The sequence below is a fragment of the Triticum dicoccoides genome, chromosome 6A (genome assembly GCF_002162155.2).
Source record: "Triticum dicoccoides isolate Atlit2015 ecotype Zavitan chromosome 6A, WEW_v2.0, whole genome shotgun sequence".
NCBI lineage: Eukaryota > Viridiplantae > Streptophyta > Magnoliopsida > Poales > Poaceae > Triticum > Triticum dicoccoides.
Genome location: NC_041390.1, coordinates 224,777,671 through 224,805,647, shown reverse-complemented (window position 1 = coordinate 224,805,647; position 27,977 = coordinate 224,777,671). Strand labels below are relative to the sequence as shown.

Here is a 27,977-nt window from a genome sequence, read left to right as displayed (position 1 = left end):
GGCCGAACGGGTGAAGATGCTCTAACATTTTCGTTTCTCAAATTGCTGTGCTTTTTATCGCTCGGAGAACACTCCCACGCTACACTCCACGCCAGCGGAGCAGATCACGGCCGCACGATCGAAACCCCTTCACGTCACCCGCGCTCCCCGTCATCCTCACCTTCCTTCCCCTTCCGTAGCTGTGCCCTGAAACGGGAGACCGCACGTTACCATTTCAGTAGCATTTTATCGCTACCCTCACCCCACCCGACCACCACGCCACGCCAGTAGGAAGAAAAAAAAGGAGAGGGGAAGATAGTACTTTACTGCTGCCGTCTTCGAGGCTTCACCGCGAGGAGGCGGAGGCGAAGGCGAGGCGAAGCAACGAATATATCGCCCAGGGCAACTGGACGCGATAGAATATTTCGGGGGAGGAATAGTACCCCGCAATTGGATGGATCTATTCTAGAATAGCAGCAGATTTTTAATACCTCCGCCCGTCGGATTAGCTAGCTAGCTAGCTAGCCGTGTTGGATTGGATTGGATCGAGGAGGAAGAAGAAGGTCCTCGAAACCCTCGCCGCGCCGGATGCCCCCTCGCTGCCGCCGCCCATGTCACGCATGAAGCACCTCCTCCGCAAGCTCCACCTCTCCAGCGCCGGCGCTGGCACCGCCAGCGCCGGCGGGGCCACTGCGGCGACCCCGTCCCCCGACCACCACCGCCCGCGGCAACGGCGCTCCGCCCACTCGCCTCTGCCGCCGCCGGTCGTGGCCGCCGCGGTTGCCGACCCTCCGCTGCCTGCCCCGGCGGCCGCGGCCCCCGAGGAGCCGACGGGGATGGGGGCGGAGACGACCATGACGCGCCTGGAGGAGGAGTACCACGTGCGGCTCGCCCTCGCGATCTCGGCGTCGGATCCCGCGGGGCTCGTCGATCCGGACTCCGTTCAGATGCGCGCCGCCGAGCGCATCAGCCTGGGTGGCCCGGCCGCCGCGCCCGGGGACCGGACCACCATGGAGGCCCTCTCCGCCCGCTACTGGAACCACAACGTGGTCAACTACGATGAGAAGCTCTCGGATGGCTTCTACGACGTCTGTGGCGCACCCATGGATCCGGGCTTCCGGGTCAAATTCCCATCCTTGAGCAGCCTCAGGGCGATTCCCGTAGGGCGAGATGTTGCTTATGTCGTCATTTTGGTGAACCGGGAGCGTGATCCCATGTTGAAGCGCCTTGAGGGGAGAGCAATGGAGATTGCTGCACAAAGTAGGGCAGAACGCGGTGGAATTGCGTCAGCTGAGCTTGTACAGAAGATAGCTAGCCTAGTAGTTGATGCCATGGGTGGTGTAGTGGAGGATGCTGATGCGATGAACAGGGAATGGTCCACAAAGAGCCGCCAGCTCTGTGCTGGGCTAAACAGTATTGCCCTTCCTCTTGGTTCACTTGGAATTGGGCTCTCGCGCCACAGATCTCTGCTTTTTAAGGTTAGTACCTCTGCAAATGTCCTGTGTTCATGTGACCAATAACCTACCACGTTACATTATATCGACTGTAGCAAATGTGGCATGGATGGATGCTAATAATTTCCGTCACATTGCATAGTTTATATTGTGTAACTGCTGTTCAGAGTATTTACTTTTGAAGATTAGTTGCCTAACAACCAAGATAACTAGTGAAGAAGTTATGGTAGTTGAATAAAGTAGTTATCCTAGTTTGCTGTGCGTTGTTGATTCATGAATTTGCTGCACCAGATGCATAGTTGATAAAAGGGATGCATTTGTGGATCATGGATTTGCTGCACCATACATGTAGTAGATGCTGTAAGATTATTGCATTTGTTTTTTTATTGCCTTCTGCAGTGGATCCCCTGAGCAAAGAAAACAACTCAACAAAATGGTTTCAGGTACTAGCTGACCGAGTTAATCTGCCATGCAAGCTTGTCAAAGGAATATGTTATACTGGAACAGATGAAGGCGCTATTAACTTTGTTAAAATCGACTTTGACAGGTATGTTCCTTTTATTATTGCTAACTATCTTTTCGTATTTGATCTTAGGATATTTAATTTATTGACGTACAAAAACAATCTTATGGGGCTTTTGCAGTGCTGAATATATTGTTGACTTGATGGGAGCTCCAGGCACCTTAATACCTTCAGAGATTTCTGTCAGTCAATTTCAGGACTCCAACAATAGTCAACTGAGCAGTGACGCCATTGAAGAGAGTGTTGCAGAACTATGCATAGCTCTTGAGCAGGTTAGCGGTGTATATGAGAGTAAAAATGACATGGGTGGAAGTTCATCTGATCGTAATTCTGTCCTAGAACTTCCGACTCCACATTTGGAAGATACATGTCACACAGAGAAACCACTTAAACAACGCATTATCTCCGACGAAGGCGAATTTGACGAGTTCAACATTGAAGGCGGTATTTCTCAGCAGAAGAAAGTGAATGACACTTCCAAGTATTTAGTTCCTGGAGTAGTGGACCCACAGTTTGCACAAAATTTGCATGACTTGCTCCTGGAGGGTGGTGCTTTGCTACCATCTGGTTTGTTATCATGTCAAAATAGTCATAATTCTGGCAATACAACAGAGATGGGCAAAAACTCTAATCCTGAAGTTAAAGAAACTCCTGGATGGTTGCTAGTTGCTCAAACAGGTCAAAATACACCAGAACGTTCTGTAGCTGAAGATTCTTTACCAAAGATTCCCTTGCCACCTTGTGAAGATGTACAATACCCTGTAGAAAATACAGAAGCAACTATCAGAAGTTTGGGTACTATTTCAATTGAGGGTGAAAGGGTTGCTGAACAATCTTTGGCAAACATGTCAGGAAGTAGCAGTGTGAATTTGGGCAAGTTGAGCTGTTCTAGTACGAAAACAATCAGCTCTGTTATGGATGATGTTGCTGAAGATGAAATATCATGGGAAGATCTTCATATAGGAGAGCGCATTGGTCTAGGTATGCTTGTAAATTTCCTATCCTTGTCCTTCTAATAAGGCAGTAAATGGTTAGTTTAGGTTTAGAAGGAAGTTAAGGAAACATGCAGCATTAAGTTTCTTAAATGAAAATTAGTTCACAGGAACATATGTGTGGCAAAACTGAATGTGTTATGTTTTTTGCTGCTGGTAAAACTCTATGAAGTTAAAAAGAAATATTGGAATGTCAGGCTCTGATGTTTCAACTCTGAAATTTTTTATTTGTTGAAAATTTGATCTTTGAGACTTTGATAGGTAAAGACAAATATGCACTTTTTAAGTAACATGTGGAGTAATGATGAATTAGCTGGATCTTGTTATGCAGTTCTATTGAAGTATTATCTTCTTAGCCAATTTTCGCGTTGCACTTCTGCAATCAGTTGTGTTGATCCTCTCCTTTTGTAATATATTCTCCATTCAATGAACTTACATTTTCCTCCGCAGGTTCATATGGGGAAGTTTATCATGCAGATTGGAATGGCACGGTAAGTTACATATTCATAGTGAACTTGCATATCCATATTTTGCTAGGAATTTTCAGTTTTGACATATTATGCACTATATCACATATAATTCATATTGCAAGGCAATAAAAGGTGGTGGGTTGTTAATGCCGATGAAGTGATATTTCTTGTGCAGATCAGTTGTCTCTATGCACTTCATATTCAGTTTAATGCGTATTTGAAACCGTGTTATTTATGGTGGGTCATGGTTACATGAAGTTAAAACTAGTTGTCTCAAGTGAAAACTAGTTTTCTCTAGCAGTGCTATTATATGCATGCTGTTACTAAAAGCTAACCAATTAACAAGATTGGAATGAGCCTTAAAAGTTAACCAACTGGAAAAGTCAGATCCAATTTTAGAAATTCACCTAGTCAGAAGAGGAAGACTTATAGTGGAACTCAATTTCTAATTTGTTTTTTGATTCCTGCTATCGTAATGTATTGTCCTCATTTATCCCAGGAGGTTGCTGTAAAGAAATTCCTTGACCAGGATTTGTCAGGTGTTGCACTGGAGCAATTCAAATGTGAAGTAAGTTCACTTTTGCGTCTCCCTTACAGTTGAAGTGTCAGCTATTATCGAACTTGTGCGTCAACTAACTGTGTATTAGTTCCTTATCTTTTAGGTGCGAATCATGTCAAGGCTAAGACACCCCAATGTAGTTCTTTTCTTGGGATATGTGACGCAACCTCCAAATCTCTCTATATTAACCGAATACCTTCCAAGGTTTCTGCAGCTCCCTCTTTTTAAACAAAAAAAATGCCTTCCAAGTTATAGCAAAAATGATGTACTTTATTTTGCCAGAGGGAGCCTATATCGCCTATTGCATCGGCCAAATAGCAAAGTTGATGAAACACGAAGGTTGAAGATGGCATTTGATGTGGTATGCTTTGGCTAGTTGCTTTATTTGCTGTCATCTGTCGTGGCTTGTTTTGTCAGTCAGTTGATATTTATTTCATTCTTTCAGGCAAAAGGAATGAATTACTTGCACACTAGCCATCCTACTATTGTACACCGTGATTTGAAATCACCAAATCTTTTAGTGGACAAAAATTGGGTTGTTAAGGTGATTCTCTTCTTCACAATCATCTTTCAGTTAATGAACGGGCATGCTAGTTTTGTTGTAATTTGTAAGTCTACTTTCACCTTTAATAAACATTTGTACCGTTAGCTGCCCACTGATGAATCAAGGGTTGTCTAAAGGTGGTATGATGTTGCTTTAGAAAAAATATGCACCCATCTTAATTTTCCATACTTGTTTTTACATAGATCTCTGGATTGCATGTCCTTGTTTATATATTTAATAGGAAATGGTTCCGTACTCCTGTGAGTATGTAAACTCCTCATGTACAATATATACACGTCTGTTATACTTATATATGATTTTAAATAAACTCCATTTGTAATTACTAGATATACTGCCAATTGAGTTCTATGGAAATTTTAATTTGAGTATAAATGTTTTACATAGTTTGCGCTTATTCTGCTTTTATGTACATCAATGGTATATTCCAAAATTGAAGGGGCCCAGTGATATTGTTTATGCTACTAGATTGGGATATCTTATAGTTAACTAATGAAGTATATTAAAAATGATAAGAGTGGTATATCAAAAGGTGATAGTACACATTCTCAGGAGTATTTAATATACAGGCTTGTTTGTTGTTCAAGGAATATTTGGGTATTCTTAGCTAGGAGTCAAAATGGGATGCTGCACTTGCATTAAATGAGCATAAATATAATGAGAAGGTGCAGACGGAGTGGAGGCTAAGATCAGAGTTTAGTCTGAAATATAGGCAAGAATATTCTTGCTAGGCTGCTGTTTGATAAGTACTTATGAAACAATGTGAGAGGGATGTAGCACCTAAAATATGTAGGGTTTGTGAGCTTGGAGAAAGAGATGCACTGGTCATCTTTTATGTACCTTTGTACTATTATTAAATGCGCAAATTGTTGGTTGTATAGTCAAGTGTGAAGTTGGTCTAACTGAAACTTAACAGTGCAATACTGAACAACTGCAGAGGAATAACAGTTTTATTGCAGGAATTAATGCCTATCCTATCCTTTCTTTTATTTACAGAGTACATATGTATTTTACCATGCAGGTGTCAGATTTTGGGATGTCAAGGTTGAAGCATCACACTTTTCTTTCCTCCAAGTCGACAGCTGGAACAGTAATATCCTTGATCTTTTTACTTATGCTTTTGTTTTGTTATGTTTGGCTCTTGTGCAATACTCTGTTCATCTAGAATCATTTACTGATTCATTGGTTCGGTCCAACAAATGGCATATTGCCTCCCACATTTTCCTTGTTCAGCTGGTGTGTATCTGCTGTAAATAACTTATCGTGACTATTTTTCCTGTTGGCCTACAGCCAGAGTGGATGGCACCAGAGGTCCTGCGTAATGAGCCAGCTAATGAGATGTGAGTTCAGTTTTCCGAAGTCATGTTGCTCTTCTCCTGTTCCTCCCATGCTTTTGTGCTGATAGAAAATTGAATGCTGGCATCAGGTGTGATGTCTACAGTTTTGGAGTAATCCTATGGGAATTAGCAACGTTGCGTGTACCTTGGAGCGGGCTGAATCCAATGCAAGTTGTCGGAGCAGTTGGGTTCCAGAACAAACGACTAGACATTCCCAAAGAGGTTGATCCACTGGTTGCTAGCATAATATCTTCATGTTGGGACAAGTAAGATAACAGATCGTTTTGAAATAATATATGCCGCTTTTCTCTACTTTTATTTTCTCCTTTTGCTGCTACTTGCCTCACTGTCAGTCACCTCATCGATCTTTGGTGCAGCGATCCAAGCAAACGACCATCGTTCTCCCAGCTCTTGTCACCGCTAAAGAAATTACAGCGGCTACTTGCTACAGAAAGCCTCTGACAATTTGTGAGACAAATATCTGGATAAACGCAAAAAAGAAGAAAAATATAAGTATTTATGCTACTACATGGACCAAGTTTTTCATGTTGAAGCCCGTGGAGATGTATTCAAGATCTCTGCTGTATGGATGCGTATGGACAAAGGTTCTGCATATCCTTGTGTGAAAATTGTCTGCAGCAGCGCGAAGGTGGTGCTGAAGAAAGCGTAGCGTGTTAGTTCCAAGTGAAGAAAATGTGGCGCAACACGAAGTGCTCTGTGCCATGGTAAATAATTGTTCAGTTCTGTATTTGGAGCAGGGTGGGGGTGATTCTGAGAATCAGAATTCACTACAAAGATAGGATCTTGATTTTTGTTGGTTTAAAACAGAAAATGGAAAGGAAAAAAAGGGAACCAAAAGTTTTTTATGTCCGCGAAAAATGCAGGCTTATATTTAGCACATGCAGTCTTGTATATCATGTATGCAGATGTTACTTGGCATCTCAATCTCTATGAATACATATTAATACTTTCAGTTATCGCTTCGATAAAATGCATCCTCTTTTATCACATTTTGAAAATGGAGATTCATATTACCATGCCTTCTTTTGGTGTAATGATGTATTGATGTGATGAAATAGTCAATACTCATTATTTTTCCAATCAGGGGCGACAATTCTTTTTTATGGAGTTGTCATGTTTTCCTGGGCGTCCAGTTGTTTAATACTCCCTCCGTTCCCAAATATTTGTCTTTCTAGACATTTCAAATGAACACAACATATGGATGCATGTAGGCATATTTTAAAGCGTAGATTCACTCATTTTGCTTCGTATGTAGAGTGTGTAGTCACTTGTTGAAATATCTAAAAAAACATATGGATGCATGTAGGCATATTTTAAAGCGTAGATTCACTCATTTTGCTTCGTATGTAGAGTATGTAGTCATTTGTTGAAATATCTAAAAAGACAAATATTTAGGAACGAAGGGAGTATCAATTTTAAATCTGGATGTCCTGCACTTCGTTATTTTAGATTAAAAGCAATTTTTCAAGCCATCAGAACAAAAAGCTAAGCAGGAACTACACATAACTCGGACTCCAGATACACCTGAATAAACCACATAGCAGCTCCAAGCATTCACCACCAGAGCAAACAACAAACCAAATCCCATATCCACTTCCTCAAAAAAGAATCCCATGTCCACAGCAGTGTAATCAATTATCATAGACTAGACAGACACAAACTTCTCCAGTTTCTTTTAACTAAAATCTGACCAGAATTCTTTTAATAGCGCAAAAAATTAACTAGTACAACCAGATAGTATCAACTACTATTATCCATAACTTTTAACTAACAATGACCAAAACCTAAACAGCTCATCTCCTCAGCCCCACGGCGCAAAGAGAATAGATCACTTGAAGCATTTCGCATCCAGCAGCGCCTTGCCCTCAAACGGCTCAAGGTCCTCGATCATGGCGCTGACACGCTCCTTCTGCGCCGCATCAGAGAGATCAACCTTTGCCCAGTCATAGAGGGCCATGTCGTACACCTCGTCCATGACAAACTGGGGGATCTCAGGGCCAGGGAAGAGCCAAAGCCCCTTGACCTTGAAGGGTGGCTCGGAGCCTATCACAAGCATTTTCCAGAAGGCGTACTTGCGGCACAGGTCCATCCGCTGCAGGAATCCGCCCACCTTATTCATGGTCACGAAGGACACGGTGTTCTCCTCGTTGTACTTGAAGTCGCAGAACCACAGGGAGTAGCCCTCCGGGTCATACATATCCCAGAAGCCTGCAGCACAGAGAGAAGATGAGTAACTTGATGTGGTTGCAATTTTTTTACCGGATTTTAGAATGGAACTGACCTTTTATGGCAACCTCCCGGAAGTTGGTCTTGGTGTTGGAGTACAGCTTCTTCCATTCATCAAGGATCATTTTGCTTGGAGGAAGCAAATCAAGAGCATTCTTTGGCTTTGGTTTTGGTGCCGCTTCTTCCTCCTCTGCTTTTTCAACTGGCTCTAGCTTCTGGGCCTCCTTCTTGGCTTCCTTCTTCTTTGTTTCCTTCTTGGCATCCTTGGGCTTTTGCTCCTTTGGTGCCGCAGCCTTGTTTTGAACTGGTGGGACAGACTCTGCCTGCTTCACATCCCCCATGACCTTCTTCATGTTTGGCTGGTTAACCATGGTCCAGAAGTACCTTTCCACGTGAGGGAACTCGGATGTGAAACTCTTGGTCATGATCCGAGTGAAGCCATGGTAAAGGTTGCATGCCATCACAATATCAGCAAGAGTCACGGAATGCCCAACAAGATATGTGTTTGAAGCAAGGTGTGTGTCAAGGGCACCCAATGCTCTCTTCAAGGCAGTAATAAATGTGTCCTCTATCTGTTGGGGCAAAAGAAGATTAGACCCACATTTTTCAATGTAAAGAACATATTGTACATGATCACCTCATAGCCACACTTACCACTGCAACATATGGGTAGAATCCTAGACGTGGGTACAGCCATTTTCCAATGTTAGCATCAACCTCCGTGGTAGAGAAGTCAATCCATTGCTCAATGTGCGACTGAACAGAACAAAAAACTCTTAAGAACAAGTACAATTGATAAGTAAATGTATGGAATGAATATCAAACAACACTCACGTATTCCATGAGTGAAGATCCGTAAAGTGGGTTGTCAGCCTTCATGCGAGCAACTTTAGGAAGATGAGGGAGACAGAGTTAATCACTGAATCAAAATAAGTGTCCATGAAATATTAAAGAAGCATCATTTGGTTGCTATTTTACCATATCGTGCGATAGCATTGCTCTTAAAAACAGGACCGTCAGTAGTCTCAAGAACAGAAACCTGCAAAAGAAGCAGCCATTATTAGATTTGTATCATTGCATCAATCTTCTGAAGAAGATTTGGTGCATACCTTTCCGATATGATTCATCTTGAGAAAGTCTGGAGTATGGTTGGAGACGCCCATCTGAAAACCCTTCACCAACTCAACATTGACGCCGCTGTATTCAGCGGCAATGAGTGCCTTAAACACATTCTTGTTTCCACTGCCAGCATGCAGCACCTACGCAAATACAAAATTATGTAGCCGATACAAAAAGTGAGAATATTAGAACTATGAGAAAGGGTGGTAATGATACTATGATTTAATGAGAATATGAGAACTATGACAACGGGATGCAATGTTACCAACAGAAAAGGGGTTGATGAATCAACCAAAATAAACAGAATAGTTTAGGCAAACTAACGAGATCACTGAATTAGCTATGGTTGGGCAAGCCGACCCCGATTGATCCCCTCTTGAAGGGAACAGAACGATGGCAAGGAATACATCGTTAGCCAATGCAGCAGGAGCAGACAGGCTCTATACATCAGTTCATGGCAAGTATGATAACCCCAACGAACGAATAATCTAGTGCCGAGCCCGAGATCATGACAATTATGACGGGAAACGAACACGATCGCCAAATCAAGTTCAAACCACACAGCAACCACTGGATTAACTACTCTCTCCGTAATCCAATGGCGCAAGAAAAGCCTAAACTAAGAACATGGAACGAACAGAGTCGAATGAAGAAACACTCACCAGTGCCATGTTGACACGGCTCGCCGCTAGCCTCGCTCGATCTCAGGTCTGCACGGTGGCAATCGAAGAGGGAAACGAACAGTAAGATCGACGAACCAAAGCATTCAAGTATTTTCTTGAAGAAGAAACAGAGGATCCTTACGGTTGGCGCCCGCAGAGATCGCGGGAGCTGCACAGAAGGAGAGACCAAGGCAAAAGGTCCCAGTGGAGGAGGAGGCGGCAGCGGGAGGCGAGGTGGGCTTCGTGGCCCATCAGCACGCTACTTGTAGGAACCGAAACTGTGGCGGCCACGCCTACTCCCAAGTTTGCCGCCACGAGCACGATCGTTTGTTTCGTGGCTCTTACGTTGGGCTCGCCGGGACAGAAGGCCAGGCGTTACGGTAGGGCTTGCACTTGAGAATGGGTTTTCAGCAAAGAAATTGAGGCCGGTTCTTTGTTTCTTTTTTCTTTTTGCCGACGGTTATTTATTTTTCTTAAACCGGAGTAGGCGTCTAGGGTCTAAGATTTCTTCTTGGTCTGGTTCTTTTAACACAGTATAAACACAGACACTCATACATACGCACATGCATCCATCCCTATCCCTATGACGCACACACACATATCCTACCCCTACGAGCACCTCCGAGAAGCTGAGCTGACACATCATCTTGAGATTGATGAAGTCGTCACAGATGCTTTCGTCGTCGACGATCTTCTCCCACTGAACGCACATTTGGCAGAAGGCCTGAAATAAATACAGAAAAATGCGAGCACCAGCGTCAAGTCTAGAACTTGAACCCTGGTGGACTGGGGCCATTGTCCTTCTAATAACCATCCAACCACAAGTTGGTTCTCCTTTTTTCCTAGGCTAACACGTTTAGGATGATTTTTATTTTTAAGAACAAAGATGCAAGGAGCGTCGAGGGTTGACTGCTCAACGGTGCGGGAGCGGAGGCGATTTTGAATTTGCCTCGCCTGTTCTGCGCCGCCAAGGATCAGCGCTCGCCGCCTGCGCGATGGCTGCCGCTGGTGCGACCGTCCCGCCCGGTCGTGGTGTCGCTGGACCGCGGCCGGCCCCGACCCTGTGCATCGCCCGTTCCGCCGTCTCCTGGGCGGACATGGCTGGTGCCAACGAGGCGGACGGCCGGGTGGAGCTCCCTATCTCCCTGGCTCCACCAGTCCTCGGGGAGTTTCTTGCGGTGGCGCGCTCGGCCCGGCAACGGGGCTCCGCAGCCTCGGGTGTTGCTTCTCCGGCTTCTCCAGCGGCGCCATCTCTGCCTCGTGCATTTAGGCTGCAGGCAGTGTTGGGCTCGGCCGCCGGAACTATGGCGGCGCCGTCCGCCGGGTTCGCGCGGCGGTCGCCTGGCCTAGGGCGCCATTGGGAGGGGTCCCGCGACGAGGTGGTACGCCGGGGTTCCCGGAGCTCGCCGCTGCCATGGACGGCGGCTGCGACCCCTACAAGGGGGAGGAGCGCCTGGTCTGGCCCCGCGTGGGCGGCTCTGCTTCGTGGGCCGACGCTGACCTACAGAGTGGGCCGGCCTGCGGGGGCCTGGGATTCCCTTCAGACGCGCCCTCGGAGAGACCTGCATCCCAGATGGCCCATACGGCCCAGATGGCAGTTGACCTAGCCGTCAGGTCGTGGCAGCTTGCGCCGATCCAGATCGCTGGATCTGGATCCAACGGAACGCAGCCGACCCGCGGATAGGATGGCCCGCTACCAGGGGCGAGGTGGAGCGGTTTAGCAACTCTGTTGGATCTCTTCCTCCCCTGACGCCCCCTTCCTTCCTCGATCTCCTGTCTATGCCCGTACAGCCGCCGTCCACCGCGCCGCCCCCGCCAGTGCTGCTCCCCGCCTCTCCGCCTCCCTCTGTCGCCCCTCCACTCGCTCCTATCTTGAGGTCCTGATGGCCAGGGAGCAAGGGGACGGGCTGGCTCAACCGAAGCGGCCGTTCCCCCGGATTCTGCTGATTCTGGCCCGAAATCGATGGGTGCCCTGCGTCGGGACCGTGCTTCCGGCTACTATGCGGGCACCTCCCTCCGCGGCCCTCCCCCGTCGAGAGATCCTGAGCGCGACCCCCGCCTCCCTCTACCTTGGTCTCCAGGCAACCTCCGCCGCCAGGATGCCGCACACCGGCGGGCCACTGATGAGGCGCGGGAAGTGGCTCTTTGTCGCGAACTGGAGGCCCGGCCTGGCGGCGGACAACGCTCCCGGGAAGGCTCCTCCTCGCGCAGTGACCGTCCCTTCGTCCAGGAGACCCGTGGCAGCTCGCGTGACCGGCAACGTTCGTTGGAGCCAGCTGTGCGTGACCCTCGGGAGGTCCCACGTGAGCAGTTAGCTGAGGCAAGGCCGCGTCGGGGTGCTGATGGTGCGCGGCGCAGTGGTGGTGCTGACTCCCAGGATTGGAAACGCCCATCGGACGACATGCCTCGGTACTCCCCGCCTCGGCGCTTTGAAGATGCTCTCGGCCCGCCCGAGCTCTCGCTTTGGAAGAAGAAGAACAAGAATAAGAAGAAGCGCGCCTAGCAAGGACCTTCCTTTGGGGATGGGGCGGTGCCTGACGTGCGTCCCGTCCTCCCTGGACCAGAGCAGGAGGCTCCGGTGCCGCCTCCGGCTAGGAGCGGGCGGTCCAGGTCTCGGGAGGAGACGATGTGCATCAGCTGTGGATGCACAGGCCACTTCCGCTCTGAGTGCCCGGCGCCTCCCCGTTGCCCCATGACTCTTGCATACTTGGGGTATGGGACTGAGGGCTGTGGCTTCTACTACCTTGACGCGGAGCTGCAGGAGGAGCCTGTCAGGCCACACTTGGCGACGGTCTCTCTCGTTCCTGGACAGACCCTGCCGCTGTCAGTCGTGGTTACTGTGGGCCTCATCCATGACGAGTTGGCGGCTTACATCGGTGACTACCGCGACAGTGGCTTTTCTTGGGTCGTCACTGAGACGGCACCGTTGGTCTTCTTGGTGCCGTTCCCTTCAGCTGAGCTTCTTCGTGTCTGCACCCACGACAACATTAGATGCCCGCTCAACAAGTTTCTCATCTCCGCCAAGGAGGCCGTCGCGGAACCGGACTCGGTTCCACCGCTCACCTCGGTATGGGTGCTTGTATACGAGCTTCCCAAGGGAAGCAGGCTCGCCCCTAAAGGGGGCAAGCTTGAGCACATTCTCAAGGCAGTCTCGAAGCCGGTGGGCAAGCTCTTATCTGTTGACCTCGCCTCCCTGGAGGGAGATGGTCCGGCCCGTATTGGGGTTCTATGCCCTATGCCGGCTGATGTGGACGGCCTTTCCTTGATCTTCTACTTTGGCAAGAAGGGCAGGCGTATCACCTACGAGGTCGACCTGGAGGAGCTCGAGAGCCGATCAGGAGTGATCTCTCCTCCCCCCTCCGGCTCCCTCCGACGACCGGCACGACGGGGGCGATGATGGCTTCGATGAGTCATAGTCCGAGGATGATGGTGTCCTTCTAGCGCAGGACTCCGATCGGCAGAGCCTGGATCGCGTTGGTGGGGCGGGGTCAGGGCCACCCAGGGCTGCCGCTCTCACCCTCACTGGACGCGGGCTGGCGTCGCCGCCACCTGCGGTGGGGAGGCCCACTTCACTGGCACCTTCGACGACCCTGGATCAAGAGGACGATACTGCTAGTGTGGGGATGGATGCGTGCCCGTCGTCCTCCCCACGCTCACCCGGGGTGGTGTGCTACTATCGCTCACCTGGGACCCCACCCTCACTAGCTGTGGGGTCCCCGACACTGGTTCCTGCTACGCCACCACCGTCTCGCTTGGGGTTGGGCACATGTGAGGGGTTGGGCACGGTCTACGCCGACTCTCCTGTGCCTAGCTCTGACACCCGGTTGGTGGCTTCTTCGGCTGTGGCGTCTAGGCAAAGCGCCCGTCTCTGTCGGTCCCGGACCCTTCCGGATGGCCGCGTCTCGACGGTTCCCGAGATGGCGGCCATGCGTGCGGTAGCACGCGACCTCACTCTAGGTACGACACCACCCCCTCCCTCTGGTTCCTTGGATCCTTCATATTCCGGTTCTCGATTTGTGGTTCTTGATTCGGTGCCGCTGGCACACCTTGGTGACGTTGCACCAGACTGTGATATTGTGTTTCGAGGTGAGAAGGGTCCCTGTCTTGAGCATATTTTGGACATTTGTGCCAAAGAGCGGCTCGATGGTGCGCTGGCTGAGGCTCGTGCCCGTGCCGAACAGCGGGCTATGGATGCCTCGGCCCCATCTGGCTCTGGGCATAGAAAGCCCGGGGTTGGATCAGGCCTGAGTCGGCCGCCCTCCCGGCTTGACACCCCCAGTGGCCCTCAAGTAGGGAGGGCCCTGCGAGGAAGGCCACCTATGCGACTCCATCCCTCTGAACAGATGATGGTAGTTCGAGGTGTTAGCGTCGACATGGCAGGTGATGCCCACATTAAGCGGGGGCGTCGCGGCCATCCATCGAAACAAATGCCCAATCCCGCACTTGGTGGGAGGGCTATCTCGGCCCACCCGAGGGGCCTAGTGACATCGGCGAGGTTCCCATATGAAGCTCCTATGCTAGAACATTAGGGGCTTCGGCAACTTGGGCCGCCGACGCCAACTGATTGACTACATCCGGCAGGAAGATATCGACATAGTAGGTCTTCAGGAGACGATTCGTTAGGACTTCTCCATTCAGGAGTTACAGGGGCTTTCTCGACACCCGTTTGCATGGCAATGGCTGCCAGCGTCTGGGCTGTCTGGAGGCATACTCCTGGGGGTCAGGGAGGATTTCTTCTCAGTGGAGGATATGAACCGCGGGGAATTCTTCCTTAGTATGTCCATCACCGACTGACGGGTGAACCTCACTTGGGAGGTGATAATTGTCTATGGCCCGGTTGATCACGGGCAATCGGCGGTATTCCTGGCCGAGATGCATGATAAGGTTGAATGCTGCACGACCCCAGTGGTGGTGGCGGGTGACTTCAACCTTATCAGGCATGAAGCTGACAAAAGCTCGCCGAACATCGACTGGTAGCGTATGCGCATGTTCAACGACTCCATAGCTGAGATGGCCTTACTTGAGATAGCCCGGGTAGGGGCTAGGTTCACATGCACCAATAAACAGGTGGACCCTATCCGAAGTGTGCTGGATCGGGTCCTCGTTGTTGTTCAGTGGGAGATTATGTTCCCACTGTGTTCACTACGGGCGGTCACTCAGATTGGCTCCGACCATGTTCCCCTGTTATTTGCGTCAGGGGAAGGGTCTCCACCGAGATCTAGGCGCTTCCATTTAGAACCATCATGGTTACTGCAGCTGGGGTTCGTCGAGATGGTTCAGGAACATTGGGTGCAGGCGTCAAATAACCCACGCGGCTAGTCTGTGCCACAGATGTTTGTCATCATTGCTCTAAGATCACCTGCCAGTTTATGCGGGGTTGGGGCGCCAACCTTGGTGCTGACTTGAGGTCCCACAAAGGGGCTCTATTGGACCAGATTAAGGCCCTAGACGTGATTGCTGATTCAGTCGATCTGTCGGCTGACGACTGGTTGCGGCGGTACTCCCTTGAAGCCTCCCTAATGGAGATCTTCAAGGGGGAGGAGCTATTCTCGCAACGTCGGGGAGGCTAGAAATGGCTCCTTCAAGGTGATGCAAATACCGCTTACTTCCAAGCAATAGCTAATGGGCGGCGCAGGAAGTGTTCCATCCCGTGCCTTTGGGAAGGGGACACCCTTCTCGAGCACCCGGATGAGATTATGACCCATATTTACTCCTTTTAAGGGCTCGTCTCGGCGGAACCCCGTAGTGGGGTCTCCTTGGCGGATGATTTCTGGCCCTTAGGGACATGGTATCTGACATTGAGAATGCAGAACTTACTATCCCTTTCTCGCCAGAAGAGGTGGGTAGGGTGATCGCCTCGATGAAGGCGGGGTCGGCACCAGGGCTAGATGGCTTGCCGGTTGCCTTCTTCCAGAAATTCTGGAACGTCCTAAAACCTGTGATCATGCCAATGTTCCATGAATTCTACGTCAGAACTTTTGAAATGGCCCGCATAAACTTTGGTGTCATCACCCTGATCCCCAAAGTAGTTGGGGCGACGGAAATTCGCCAATTCAAACCTATCATAGCTATCAATGTTCTGGAGCGCATCTTCTCTAATGTATGTGCTACTAGACTCGCACCGGTAGCTGAGAGGATGAATCACCCTCTCCAGAAAGCATTCCTGAAGGGGAGACGAATCCATGACGGGATTTTGTCCCTTCACGAGATTGTCCACGAGGTATGATCGCACGGGCAGAAGGGTGTCTTTCTAAAGCTGGACTTCTAGAAAGCATATGACCGGCTAGACTGGTCCTTTCTCCGGCTAGTCATGCAGCGCAGAGGCTTTAAGGATAGATGGCGCAACTGGATTATGCAGTTGGTACAGTTTGGCAAGACGGCGATTAACATTAATGATGAGGTGGGGCCATTCTTTTCATCCTCTGCGGGAGTGAAGCAAGGGGACCCGATATCCCCTCTTCTCTTCAATCTCCCCGTGGATGCATTGGCGGGAATCCTGGATAAAGCTAGGAGGGTCGGCCACCACTCGGGAGTTGTTGGTCATCTCATTCCGGGAGGAGGGGTCACCCATCTCTAGTACGCTGAGGACACCATGATTATGGTGGAAGGGTCCGCTCTCGACAAAGTTAATCTTAAGTTCCTACTCCTCTGCTTCGAGGCTATGTCAGGACTCAAGATTAACTTTGACAAGAGCGAGGTCATCATCCTGGGCTTCCCTGCAGAGGACCAACAAAGGATTGCGGATAACCTAAATTGCAGATTAACCTCATTCCCTATTACTTACTTGGGGATGCCGATGGTAGACTCGAAGATCCTGACGAGTGCATTCGACCCTTTGGTGGGACAAGTGGCATCTCGGGCAGAGCCCTGGCGAGGATGGTTCACCTCGAAAGGGAGCAAATCGACCCTTCCAACCTAGCAAGCCTCCCCATGTTCATGATGGGGATGTATATCCTACCTGAGGGCGTCCATAGTGCCTTCGATAAGGATCTCGCTAGGTTCTTTTGGCAGGCGGCCAACGGCCGCCAAAAGTACCACATGGTAAAGTGGGCGAATATTTGCATGCCTAAAGACCGTAGTGGCCTGGGCATCACTGCCTCCCGCCGTATGAACGTTGCGTTCATGTTGAGATGGGTCTGGCGGATCTTATGCGGCGAGGGAGGACTGTTGCTACAGCTCATTCCGGCAAAATACCTTAGGGGTGAACCACTCTTGGCATGCAACCGAATGGAGGGCTCACAATTCTGGCGAGCCATCCAAAGGATCAAGGAGGACATCCGCCTTGGGATCTCCTTCTCCTTAGGGAACGGGAAATGGATCCAATTTTGGCTCGATCCCTGCTGGGTACTGAGCCATTATGCGTTTGCTTCCCTGACTTATTCTTGATCCATGTGGATTCGTCTGTGCTAGTGTCTACGGCTTTCCAAGCGGGACAGTGGAACATCCGGTCTCGTTGCACCTTTGGACAAGCCGAGAGTAGCCACTAGAATAGATTGTGGTCTGCCCTCCCACTCATGCTTCTGGATTATCCGGACACGGTATCCTAGCGGCTCGCACTGACGACGGAGTTCTTAGTGAGCACGACATACCATGCCCTTTGCCCGTCTCCTATCACTCCCTGGCTGTCCGCATTATGGAAAGCCCCCATACCTTTAAAGATTAAGATTTTTGTTTGGCGACTACTACGGGATCGCCTCCCCTCGGGGATGAAGGTACGTAAGCGGCACAGACCTAGTGATGGTCTATGCCCTCTCTATGCAGTACCTGAGACCGGGACCCATATCCTCTTCTTGTGTACGGCGGCAAGGGTACTATGGACTTACGTCCGTGAGGCATTGGGGCCCGACTGGGAGACCTTGAACCTTGTGGAGTTTCTCCAACATAGAGCTTTACAGCAGTCGCGACATCGCTGCCTATTTTGGCTTGTTTTTGTGGCGATGTCGTGGGCTCTTTGGACGACTAGGAATAAGATGGTGATCGAAAAAGGTTTTTCCATGGAAGGCATGTGACTCCTTCAAATTCCTTGTTTTTCTACAGCAATGGCACCCGCTCTTGAGGCAGCATGATCGCGATCAACTCGGTCTTATGATGGATGCGCTATTGGCTTCAGCGCGTCATTTATCGTCCTCGTAGTGCCGCTTCGCGGCTACCACTAGGTGGCCTTTTCCTTATTTCTTTTATGTTTTCTTGGGCTTGACTGTGCTGTGGCCCCAGCCGTTGTCTATCAGGTGTTGTTTGAACATGGATTGTATGGACCGTTGCTTTATTTATAAAGCGGGGCGAAAGCCTATTTTGAGAGAGGAAGGAGCATCCGAATTTAAATTAATACAACCCAAGCACAGACATCATCCAGAAACAATACAGATCCAACATAGCATCACTCGGGTTTGGAACATGAAATTAAAACTTGGGCATCAACGTAGGCTCAAGAAAGACCCAAAAGGCTGCCACTACCCTAAGGGGTGGAAACCGGAAGGAGACATTTTGCATCTTGCTGATCACCAATCACATGTCCTCACCGTCCCTTCACTTCCCGAGTTGCATCCACTGCTGCAAAACAAATTACATTTGAATAGACAATCGACAAGGTGAGACGGGGAGAACCTCGATTGTAAGTTTGTTGCAAATTTGCCACATGGCCCATAAAAGTGCTTTGACACAATGACACTGTAACAGGCCCGATCTACCTCAACTATCTATTACAATCAGATCAAGGAGGAAGGAGGAGTAATTTGGGATCTGGAGAGGGAGGAGTGGAAAGGGGAATAATCGGAGGGGGAGCAGCCTCTCTCTCTGTTGCCAGTTGTCTCCATAGTCGATACCGAATCCGTGGCTCAGCCACCTACTTAACCCATCGCGAGCACGCAGGCTACACTTGGCCCAACTACCCACACACACCGTCACTCAGCGAGGCCGGCTGGCCCAGCTGCATCAGAGCCCACCATGGCTGGTGGGGTCAGTATGTCAGGCGTGACATTCTCCCCTCCTTGAGTGGCGGCTTGTCCCCAGGCCGCTGTTGACGCAAAACAACGACGAAGCTCGACGGGGTCCTCCCAGGTAGCCAGCGACGGAGGCAGTTCCGACCATCGCACCAGGAACCGCGACTGGAGTTCACCTTTGACGCACCAGCTTCTGATCATGTATCGCCACCGGATGGTGTTCTGCCTACAAAACGGAGTTAGCAGGTGGTAGCGACGGACTCACCCGAGCCTCTGGCCCGATCATCCGTTTCAGTTGAGACACATGCACCATTGGGTGTATCCTACTGTCTTCAGGCAATTGGAGCTTGTAAGCTACCGCTCCCACTCTGGCCAGGATGCGATAAGGTCCATAGTAACGGAATGCCAGCTTCTGGTAAGGTCGTTGCGCCACTGATGTTTGGATAAACGGCTGCAGTTTGAGGAATACCATGTCTCCCACCTCGAATGAACGATATGTGCGATGCTTATCAGCTTGCTTCTTCATGCGGTCCTGTGCGTGCTTGAGTTGTTGCTGTAGGTGCTCCATCATTACCTCTCTTTCGTGCAACCAAGCTACCAAATCAGGAACTGAACTTTCTTCCACTTGCGTAACTGCAAACTCTCTTGGTAAATGACCATACATTACTTCAAACGGAGTGCGCCCCAACGATGAGTGGAAGGCAGTATTGTACCAATACTCTGCCAGAAACAGCCACTTGCTCCAATTTCCCGGGCAGGAGTGAACCGCACAACGCAGGTATCCTTCCAAGCACTGGTTCACTCGTTCCGTTTGCCCGTCAGTCTGCGGGTGGTACGAAGAACTGAGGCGCAACTGGGTTTGTGAGATCTTGAACAACTCTTGCCAGACTGCACTTGTGAAGATACGATCTTTGTCCGAGATGATGGCCAGAGGAAGCCCGTGCAGTCAAAAGATGTTCTTCATGAATGCTGTCGCCACTGTGAGCGCCGTGAAGGGGTGGGTTAGCGGCACGAAGTGAGCATATTTCGAGAACTTGTCCACCACCACCAGAATCACATCATATCCTCCCGATTTAGGCAGCCCTTCGATGAAATCCAGAGATACGACAGCCCAGGGTCGTTTAGGTATCGATAGGGGCTGCAACAACCCCGCTGGAGAGACGCGCTCAGTTTTAGCTTGCTGACAGGTTACACAGGCACGGACGAACTGTTTGATCATCCCTTTCATGCCTTTCCAGAAGAACAGATTTTTCACCCTATGATACGTGGCATAGAATCCCGAATGACCCCCCACAGCGCTGTCATGTAGTGCTCTGATCAATGACTGTTGCACTTCCACATCAGCCCCGATCCAAATGCGCCCTTTATAGCCGATCACTCCATCTTGCAAGGAGTAGTCTGCGTTGCTAGCTGGGTCCAAAGCCAATTGTTCCAGTTTGGTTTGCACAGCTTTGTCCTGACGATAGCTAACTGCTACAGCTTCCAGCCATGACGGTCGACAGACCGATACTGCTGCCAATTCTGACCCCTCTTCTTGATCCCTCCGCGATAGTGCATCGACCGCTTTGTTAGTGACACCCACCTTGTATTGTATCTGGAACTGCAACCCAACCAATTTGGTGAAGGCTCTTTGTTGGATTGGCGTGTTCAACCGCTGATCTGTCAAATGCAACAAGCTCTTCTGATCTGTACGCACCAAGAACTCAGCGTGCTGCAAGTACGGCCTCCAATGATCGACAGCCATCATTAGTGCCAAGCACTCTTTCTCATAGGCCGAGAGACCAATGTTACGGGGTCCCAAGGCTTTGCTCAGATATGCCAACGGATGCGAGTCTTGCATCAGAACAGCCCCGACCCCTGTAGTGCTTGCATCAGTTTCCACCACAAACTTCTTGCGAAAATCGGGCAAAGCTAGAATTGGAGCTTGAATCAGTGCTTTCTTCAACTCCTGGAATGCTGTTCAGCCGTGGGAGTCCAGATAAATAATGTCCCTTTCTTCAGCATGTCCGTCAGTGGCCGGGAGATAATACCAAAGTTCTTAACAAACTTGCGATAATATCTTGCTAGTCCCAAGAATTCCCTTAACTTGCGAACAGATTCTGGGCGCGACCAGTCCTGAACTGTCTGGATCTTCTCCTCCAATGTGGCCACACCAGAGCTGCTGATTCGGTGCCCCAGATAGCTGATTTGCTGTTGCGCGAAAGAGCATTTTGATAGCTCCGCTTTCAGGCCATGCTCTTCCAGTAGTTTCAGCACCTGCCGCGGCAGCTTGACGTGCTTCTCTAGTGTTGACGAGTGGACTAGGATATCGTCCATAAACACCAACACACCGTGGCGGAGCAAGGGTTCAAACACCAAATTCATGCCTCCCTGGAAGGTCGGTGGCCCCCCTGTGACTCCATAGGGCAGGACCCGGAATTGATAATGGCCTTGGTGAGTCTTGAAGGCAGTTTTGAATTCATGCTCTTCGCGTAACCGTATCTGGTGGTAGCCCGCCGAAGGTCCAATTTGGAAAACCAGCAGGAACCCGCCAATTCGTCCAGCAACTCATCAATCACTGGCAAGGGGTAAGTGTTCTTGACCGTTATTGCGTTGAGGTGGCGATAATCAACACACATGCGCCAAGTCATGTCTTCCTTCTTCACCAGCAACACTGGCGACGAGTACGGGCTGGTGCTAGGCACTATTAGCCCCGCTTGAAGCATCTCCTTCACCTGTTTCTCGATCTCGTCCTTTTGCTCAGGTGTGTATCTGTATGGCCTTATATTAACTGGCTTGGCTCCCGGCAGAATAGGAATCGTGTGATCCCACGAGCAACGGGAGGCAGCCCCGTAGGTTCCTTAAATACTGACTGAAATTCTTCCAACACCTCTTGTACCTCAACTGGGATGTGCTTGATTACCACTTCGGGCCCCACTGCATACATGCATACGATGTGAGCCACTGAATTACTGGCCTCCAGATCAGCCAACTGCGCACAAGAAATCTGGTGCACTTCCTGAAGCCGACTCTGCACCCCTCTGAGTTCAATAGGCTGCCCTTGGTGTGTAAACTGTAATCGTTTTTCTGCCCAATCAATCCACATCAGACCGCAATCTTCAAGCCAATCAATGCCTACTATCATATCATAGCAGCCCAGCGCCAAAACTCGCAAGTCAGTCACAAATTCGTGCCCCTGTGTCGCCCACTTGCACCTTGGAATGCTGCCTGAACAAGAGAACGTTCCTCCATCCGCAATCTTAACTGACACAATGGTCATCGGCTGTACTGATAACTGCAGCCACGCCGCTACATCCTCACTGAGGAAGCTATGGGAGCTTCCTGAATCCACCAGGATTAAGACTTCCTGACCACAAATTTTTCCCAACAACCGGACTGTGTGCGGTGTAGTTTGGCCGGTAGTAGCCATCTTGGAGATGCACATGAGGACATCATCATCTGAATCTGAATCCTGAACTGGTTGCCCCATTTGATCAGCCTGCAACAGCTCCAACAGCTCCTCCACAACATGCAATTGCACTGTCGGTCCACACTGATGCCCTTGCCCCCACCTTTCTCCACATTTGAAACACAAGCCCCGGGCACGCCTGTAGTTTCTCAACGCCGCGACACGATCGTCCCCCCGCGCCAATCGCTCTGGTGGGTGCGCTGCTTCCACTCCCCGGCGATCATCTGCCGCTGTTGGTTGCACCATGGGAATTGGGCGACCTAGTGGTGCCCCACCCGCCAGAAGTGGACGAGGTTGTTGCCGATTCTGGGGAGCTTCGTATCGCCTTGGATCCCGGCGAGGCATGGCATCCATCATTTCTTCCTGCAAAGAAGCCAGGGAAAAAGCGGAGTCCAAGTCCTTTGGCTGGTGAAGAACAACGCAAATACGAATCTCTTGCCTGAGCCCTTCTAAAAACTATGTAGTGAAGAAAACATGATCGAATGCAGGGTTATACGCTAACAACTGATGCATGATTTCCTCAAATTGATGCTTGTACTCACTAACTGTGCCAGTTTGTTTAAGAGTTCGAAACTGATGCAGATACACTTGGTACTGTTCTCTGCCAAATTTCCCATAGAGAGCTGTGCATAATTCCTCCCAAGTCAAATTTCTACTCTTAGCCTCCTGTAATTGCAGCCAGCGAGCAGCGTTCCCTGTAAAATGCAGGGTAGCTACCCGGACCCAAAATTCTGGTTGAACCCCATAAACATCAAAGTACTTTTCGCAGCGAGTCCGCCAAAACTGTGGATTATCCCCATCAAACGATGGAAAATCCAGTTTAGGCAGGGACCAACTCGCCGGAGTATGCTGTGCGCGTGCATCGTACTCTCTACACTGACCTACAGAACCCAGGGCAAGAGATTTAGAGGCAGGGTCAGTTAGAGACGTACTGTTGACCGGAGGCGGCAACTGGGTGGTGACTACCCCGTAAGCCGAACCCCCGGAATTCTCGACATCGCCGTGGCCGCTTGGCCCGTGGTGCTCGGGGTTGTTGGTATTCGGCACGCCCGTCTTGAGCCCCACCAGATCGGCTTCAGATCGGCCCAAATCCGCCGCGGCTCTGGCGAGATCCACCGCGGGACCGTCGATTCCGCCAGCGTGGGGTGGAGGACGATGCGCCCCACTTGTGTGCGGAGCTCGTCGAGCTGGTTCTGCAGGCTCGTCACCAAAGGACGCCAGAGCTCGAGGGAGGCCTGGATCGCATCCAGCCGGGCGTCGTTGGCCGCGCGGCTCTCGTGGATGGACTTGACGAGAGCGGCGAGCTGCTCTTCCATCGCCGCCGTCTTCAGCGCCTGCTTGGTGGCATAGCGCGGTCGGGGATAGGCCGTCTCCAGATCGTCTGACCTCTGATACCAGATGTAACAGGCCCAATCTACCTCAGCTATCTATTACAATCAGATCAAGGAGGAAGGAGGAGTAATTTGGGATCTGGAGAGGAAGGAGTGGAAAGGGGAATAATCGAAGGAGGAGCAGCCTCTCTCTCTGTTGCCAGTTGTCTCCATAGTCGATACCGAATCCGTGGCTCAGCCACCTACTTAACCCATCGCGAGCACGCAGGCTACGCTTGGCCCAACTACCCACACACACCGTCACTCAGCGAGGCCGGCTGGCCCAGCTGCATCAGAGCCCACCACGGCTGGTGGGGTCGGTATGTCAGGCGTGACAGACACATAACACGCTTCGACGCGCCACATAACGAATTCAGCATAGAGAGAAAATCAACACCCGAGGCAGGCACTCCACGCAAAAGCGCAGCAACGAATATCTTAAAAAGACGTGCTTAGCATCTTTCTGAACCACACAAATAGCCCGTTACGCTTACCTAGGGAAATATCAGATCATACTATGGCTTAGGTGTTGGGGAACGTAGCAGAAATTCAAAATTTTCCTACGTGTCACCAAGATCTATCTATGGAGAAACCAGCAATGAGGGGAAGGAGAGTGCATCTACATACCCTTGTAGATCACTACGCGGAAGCGTTCAAGTGAACGGGGTTGATGGAGTCGTACTCGTCGTGATTCAAATCACCGATGATCCTAGTGCCGAACGGACGGCACCTCCGTGTTCAACACACGTACAGCCCGGTGACGTCTCCTACGCCTTGATCCAGCAAGGGGAGAAGGAGAGGTTGGGGAAGACTCCATCCAGCAGCAGCACAACGGCATGGTGGTGGTGGAGGAGCATGGTACTCCAGCAGGGCTTCGCCAAGCACCGCTAGAGACAAGGAGGGAGAGGGGTAGGGCTGCGCCAAGAAGGAGAGGAACTCATGTGTGTTGTGCAGCCCAAACCTCAAGTATATATAGGGGGAGGGGAGGGGCTGCGCCCCCACCTAGGGTTCCCTCCCTAGGGGTGGCGGCAGCCCCCAGATCCCATCTGGGTGGCGGCCATAAGGGGGAGAGGGGGAGGCGCACCTGGGGTGGGCCTTAGGGCCCATCTGCCCTAGGGTTTGCCCCCCTTCCCTCTTGGAGGCGCCTTGGGCCCTTGTGGGGGGGGGGGGGGGCGCACCAGCCCACCCGGGGCTGGTCCCCTCCCACACTTGGCCCATGCAGCCCTCCGGGGCTTGTGGCCCCACTTGGTGGACCCCCGGGACCCTCCCGGTGGTCCCGATACGTTACCGATAAACCCCGAAACTTTTCGGGTGACCAAAACAGGACTTCCCATATATAAATCTTTACCTTCGGACCATTCCGGAACTCCTCTTGACGTCCGGGATCTCATCCGGGACTCCGAACAACATTCGGTAACCACGTATATCTATTCCCTATAATCCTAGCGTCATCGAACCTTAAGTGTGTAGACCCTACGGGTTCGGGAACCATGCAGACATGACCGAGATAACTCTCTGGTCAATAACCAACAACGGGATCTGGATACCCATGTTGGATCCCACATGTTCCACGATGATCTCATCGGATGAACCACGATGTCAAGGACTTAATCAACCCCGTATACAATTCCCTTTGTCTAGCGGTATGATACTTGCCCGAGATTCGATCGTCGGTATCCCGATACCTTGTTCAATCTCGTCACTGGCAAGTCTCTTTTACTCGTTCCATAACACATCATCCCGTGATCAACTTCTTGATCACATTGTGCACATTATGATGATGTCCTACCGAGTGGGCCCAGAGATACCTCTCCGTTTACACGGAGTGACAAATCCCAGTCTCGATTCGCGCCAACCCAACAGACACTTTCAGAGATACCTGTAGTGTACCTTTATAGCCACCCAGTTACGTTGTGACGTTTGGCACACCCAAAGCACTCCTACGGTATCCGGGAGTTGCACAATCTCATGGTCTAAGGAAATGATACTTGACATTAAAAAAGCTTTAGCATACGAACTACATGATCTTGTGCTAGGCTTAGGATTGGGTCTTGTCCATCACATCATTCTCCTAATGATGTGATCCCATCATCAATGACATCTAATGTCTATGGTCAAGAAACCGTAACCATCTATTGATCAACGAGCTAGTCAACTAGAGGCTTACTAGGGACATGGTGTTGTCTATGTATCCACACATGTATCTGAGTTTCCTATCAATACAATTCTAGCATGGATAATAAACGATTATGATGAACAAGGAAATATAATAATAACTAATTTATTATTGCCTCTAGGGCATATTTCCAACAGTCTCCCACTTGCACTAGAGTCAATAATCCAGTTCACATCGCTATGTGATTAACACTCAAGGTCACATCCCCATGTGACTAACACCCAAAGAGTTCTGGGTTTGATCATGTTATGCCTGTGAGAGAGGTTATAGTCAACGGGTCTGAACCTTTCAGATCCGTGTGTGATTTACAAATCTCTATGTCATCTCCTAGATGCAGCTACCACGTTCTATTTGGAGCTATTCCAAATAACTGTTCTACTATACGAATCCAATTTACTACTCAGAATAATCTGGATTAGTGTCAAAGTTTGCATCGGCGTAACCCTTTACGACGATCTCTTTTACCACCTCCATAATCGAGAAAATTCCTTAGTCCACTAGTTACTAAGGATAACTTTGACCGCTGTCCTGTGATCCATTCTTGGATCACTCTTGTACCCCTTGACTGACTCATGGCAAGGCACACTTCAGGTGCGGTACACAACATAGCATACTGTAGAGCCTACGTCTAAAGCATAAGGGACGACCTTCGTCCTTTCTCTCTATTCTGCCGTGGTCAGGTTTCGAGTCTTACTCAATGTTCACACCTTATAACACAGCCAAGAACTCCTTCTTTGCCGATCCATTTTGAACTCCTTCAAAATCTTGTCACGGTATGTATTCATTTGAAAGTACTATTAAGCGTTTTGATCTATCCTTATAGATCTTAATGCTCAATACTCAAGTAGCCTAATCCAGGTTTTCCATTGAAAAACACTTTTCAAATAACTCTGCATGCTTTCCAGAAATTCTACATCATTTCCGATCAACAATATGTTAACAACATATACTCATCGGAAATTCTATAGTGCTCCCACTCACTTCTTTGGAAATACAAGTTTTTCATAAACTTTGTATACACCCAAAACTTTGATCATCTCATCAAAGCATACATTCCAACTCTGAGATGCTTACTCCAGTCCTTAGAAGGATTGCTGGAGCTTTGCATACTTGTTAGCATCTTTTAGGATTGACAAAACCTTCCGGTTGTATCACATACAACCTTTCCTCAAGAAAATTGTCGAGGAAACAATGGTTTTTGACATCCTATCTGCAAGATTTCATAAATAATGCAGTAATCGCTAATATAATTCCAACAGACTCTTAGCATCGCTACGAGTGAGAAAGTCTCATCGTAGTCAACTCCTTGAACTTGTCGGGAAACATCTTAACGACAAGTCGGGCTATCTTAATGGTGACATTTACCATCATTGTCCGTCTTCCTTTTAAAATCTATCTGTACTCAACAGCCTTACGACCATCGAGCCGTTCTGCCAAAGTCTACACTTTGTTTTCATACATGGATCCTCTCTCGTATTTTATGGCCTCGAGCCATTTATCGGAATCCGGGCCCACCATCTCTTCTCCATAGCTCGTAGGTGTTGTCTAGCAACATGACTTCCAAGACAGGATTACGTACCACTCTGTAGTAGTACGCATCCTTGTCGTCCTACGAGGTTTGGGAGTGACTTGATCCGAAGTTTCATGATCACTATCATAAGCTTCCACTTCAATTGGTGTAGGTGGCACAGGAACAACTCCTTATGCCCTTCCACACACTAGTTGAAGAGACGGTTCAATAACCTCATCAAGTCTCCACCATCCTCCCACTCAATTCTTTCGAGAGAAACCTTTCCTCGAGAAAGGACCCGATTCCAGAAACAATCCCTATTGCTTTCGGATCTGAATTAGGAGGTATACCCAACTGTTTTGGGTGTCCTATGAAGATGCATTTATCCGCTTTGGGTTCGAGCTTATCAACCTGAAACTTTTTCACATAAGCGTCGCAGCCCCAAACTTTTAAGAAACGACAACTCAGGTTTCTCCAAACCATAGTTCAAACGGTTTCGTCTCAACGGAATTACGTGGTGCCCTATTAAAGTGAGTGTGGTTGTCTCTAATGCCTAACCCATGAACGATAGTGGTAATTCGATAAGAGACATCATGGTGCGCACCATATCCAATAGGGTGCAACTATGAT

The 27,977-nt window shown here is 49.5% G+C and overlaps 2 protein-coding genes across 2 annotated transcripts; one reads left to right on the top strand and one right to left on the bottom strand.

Annotated features, from left to right (window-relative positions):
- Window positions 1-241: 241 nt before the first annotated feature.
- On the top strand, window positions 242-6,853 carry LOC119316666 (probable serine/threonine-protein kinase SIS8). Its single transcript, XM_037591029.1, has 12 exons — window positions 242-1,457; window positions 1,877-1,980; window positions 2,078-2,937; window positions 3,399-3,439; window positions 3,918-3,986; window positions 4,081-4,181; window positions 4,260-4,338; window positions 4,423-4,521; window positions 5,561-5,629; window positions 5,830-5,879; window positions 5,966-6,142; window positions 6,254-6,853. Exons 1-12 carry the CDS (start codon window positions 591-593, stop codon window positions 6,336-6,338), a joined length of 2,601 nt encoding a protein of 866 aa, XP_037446926.1. The 5' UTR covers window positions 242-590; the 3' UTR covers window positions 6,339-6,853.
- Window positions 6,854-7,630: 777 nt separating this feature from the next.
- On the bottom strand, window positions 7,631-11,003 carry LOC119315811 (elongation factor 1-gamma 2-like). The gene is made up of 8 exons (XM_037590283.1): window positions 10,854-11,003; window positions 10,524-10,628; window positions 9,233-9,382; window positions 9,102-9,162; window positions 8,958-9,010; window positions 8,778-8,879; window positions 8,179-8,695; window positions 7,631-8,105 (listed from the first exon to the last, which is right to left on the bottom strand). Exons 1-8 carry the CDS (start codon window positions 11,001-11,003, stop codon window positions 7,726-7,728), a joined length of 1,518 nt encoding a protein of 505 aa, XP_037446180.1. The 3' UTR covers window positions 7,631-7,725.
- Window positions 11,004-27,977: the final 16,974 nt, after the last annotated feature.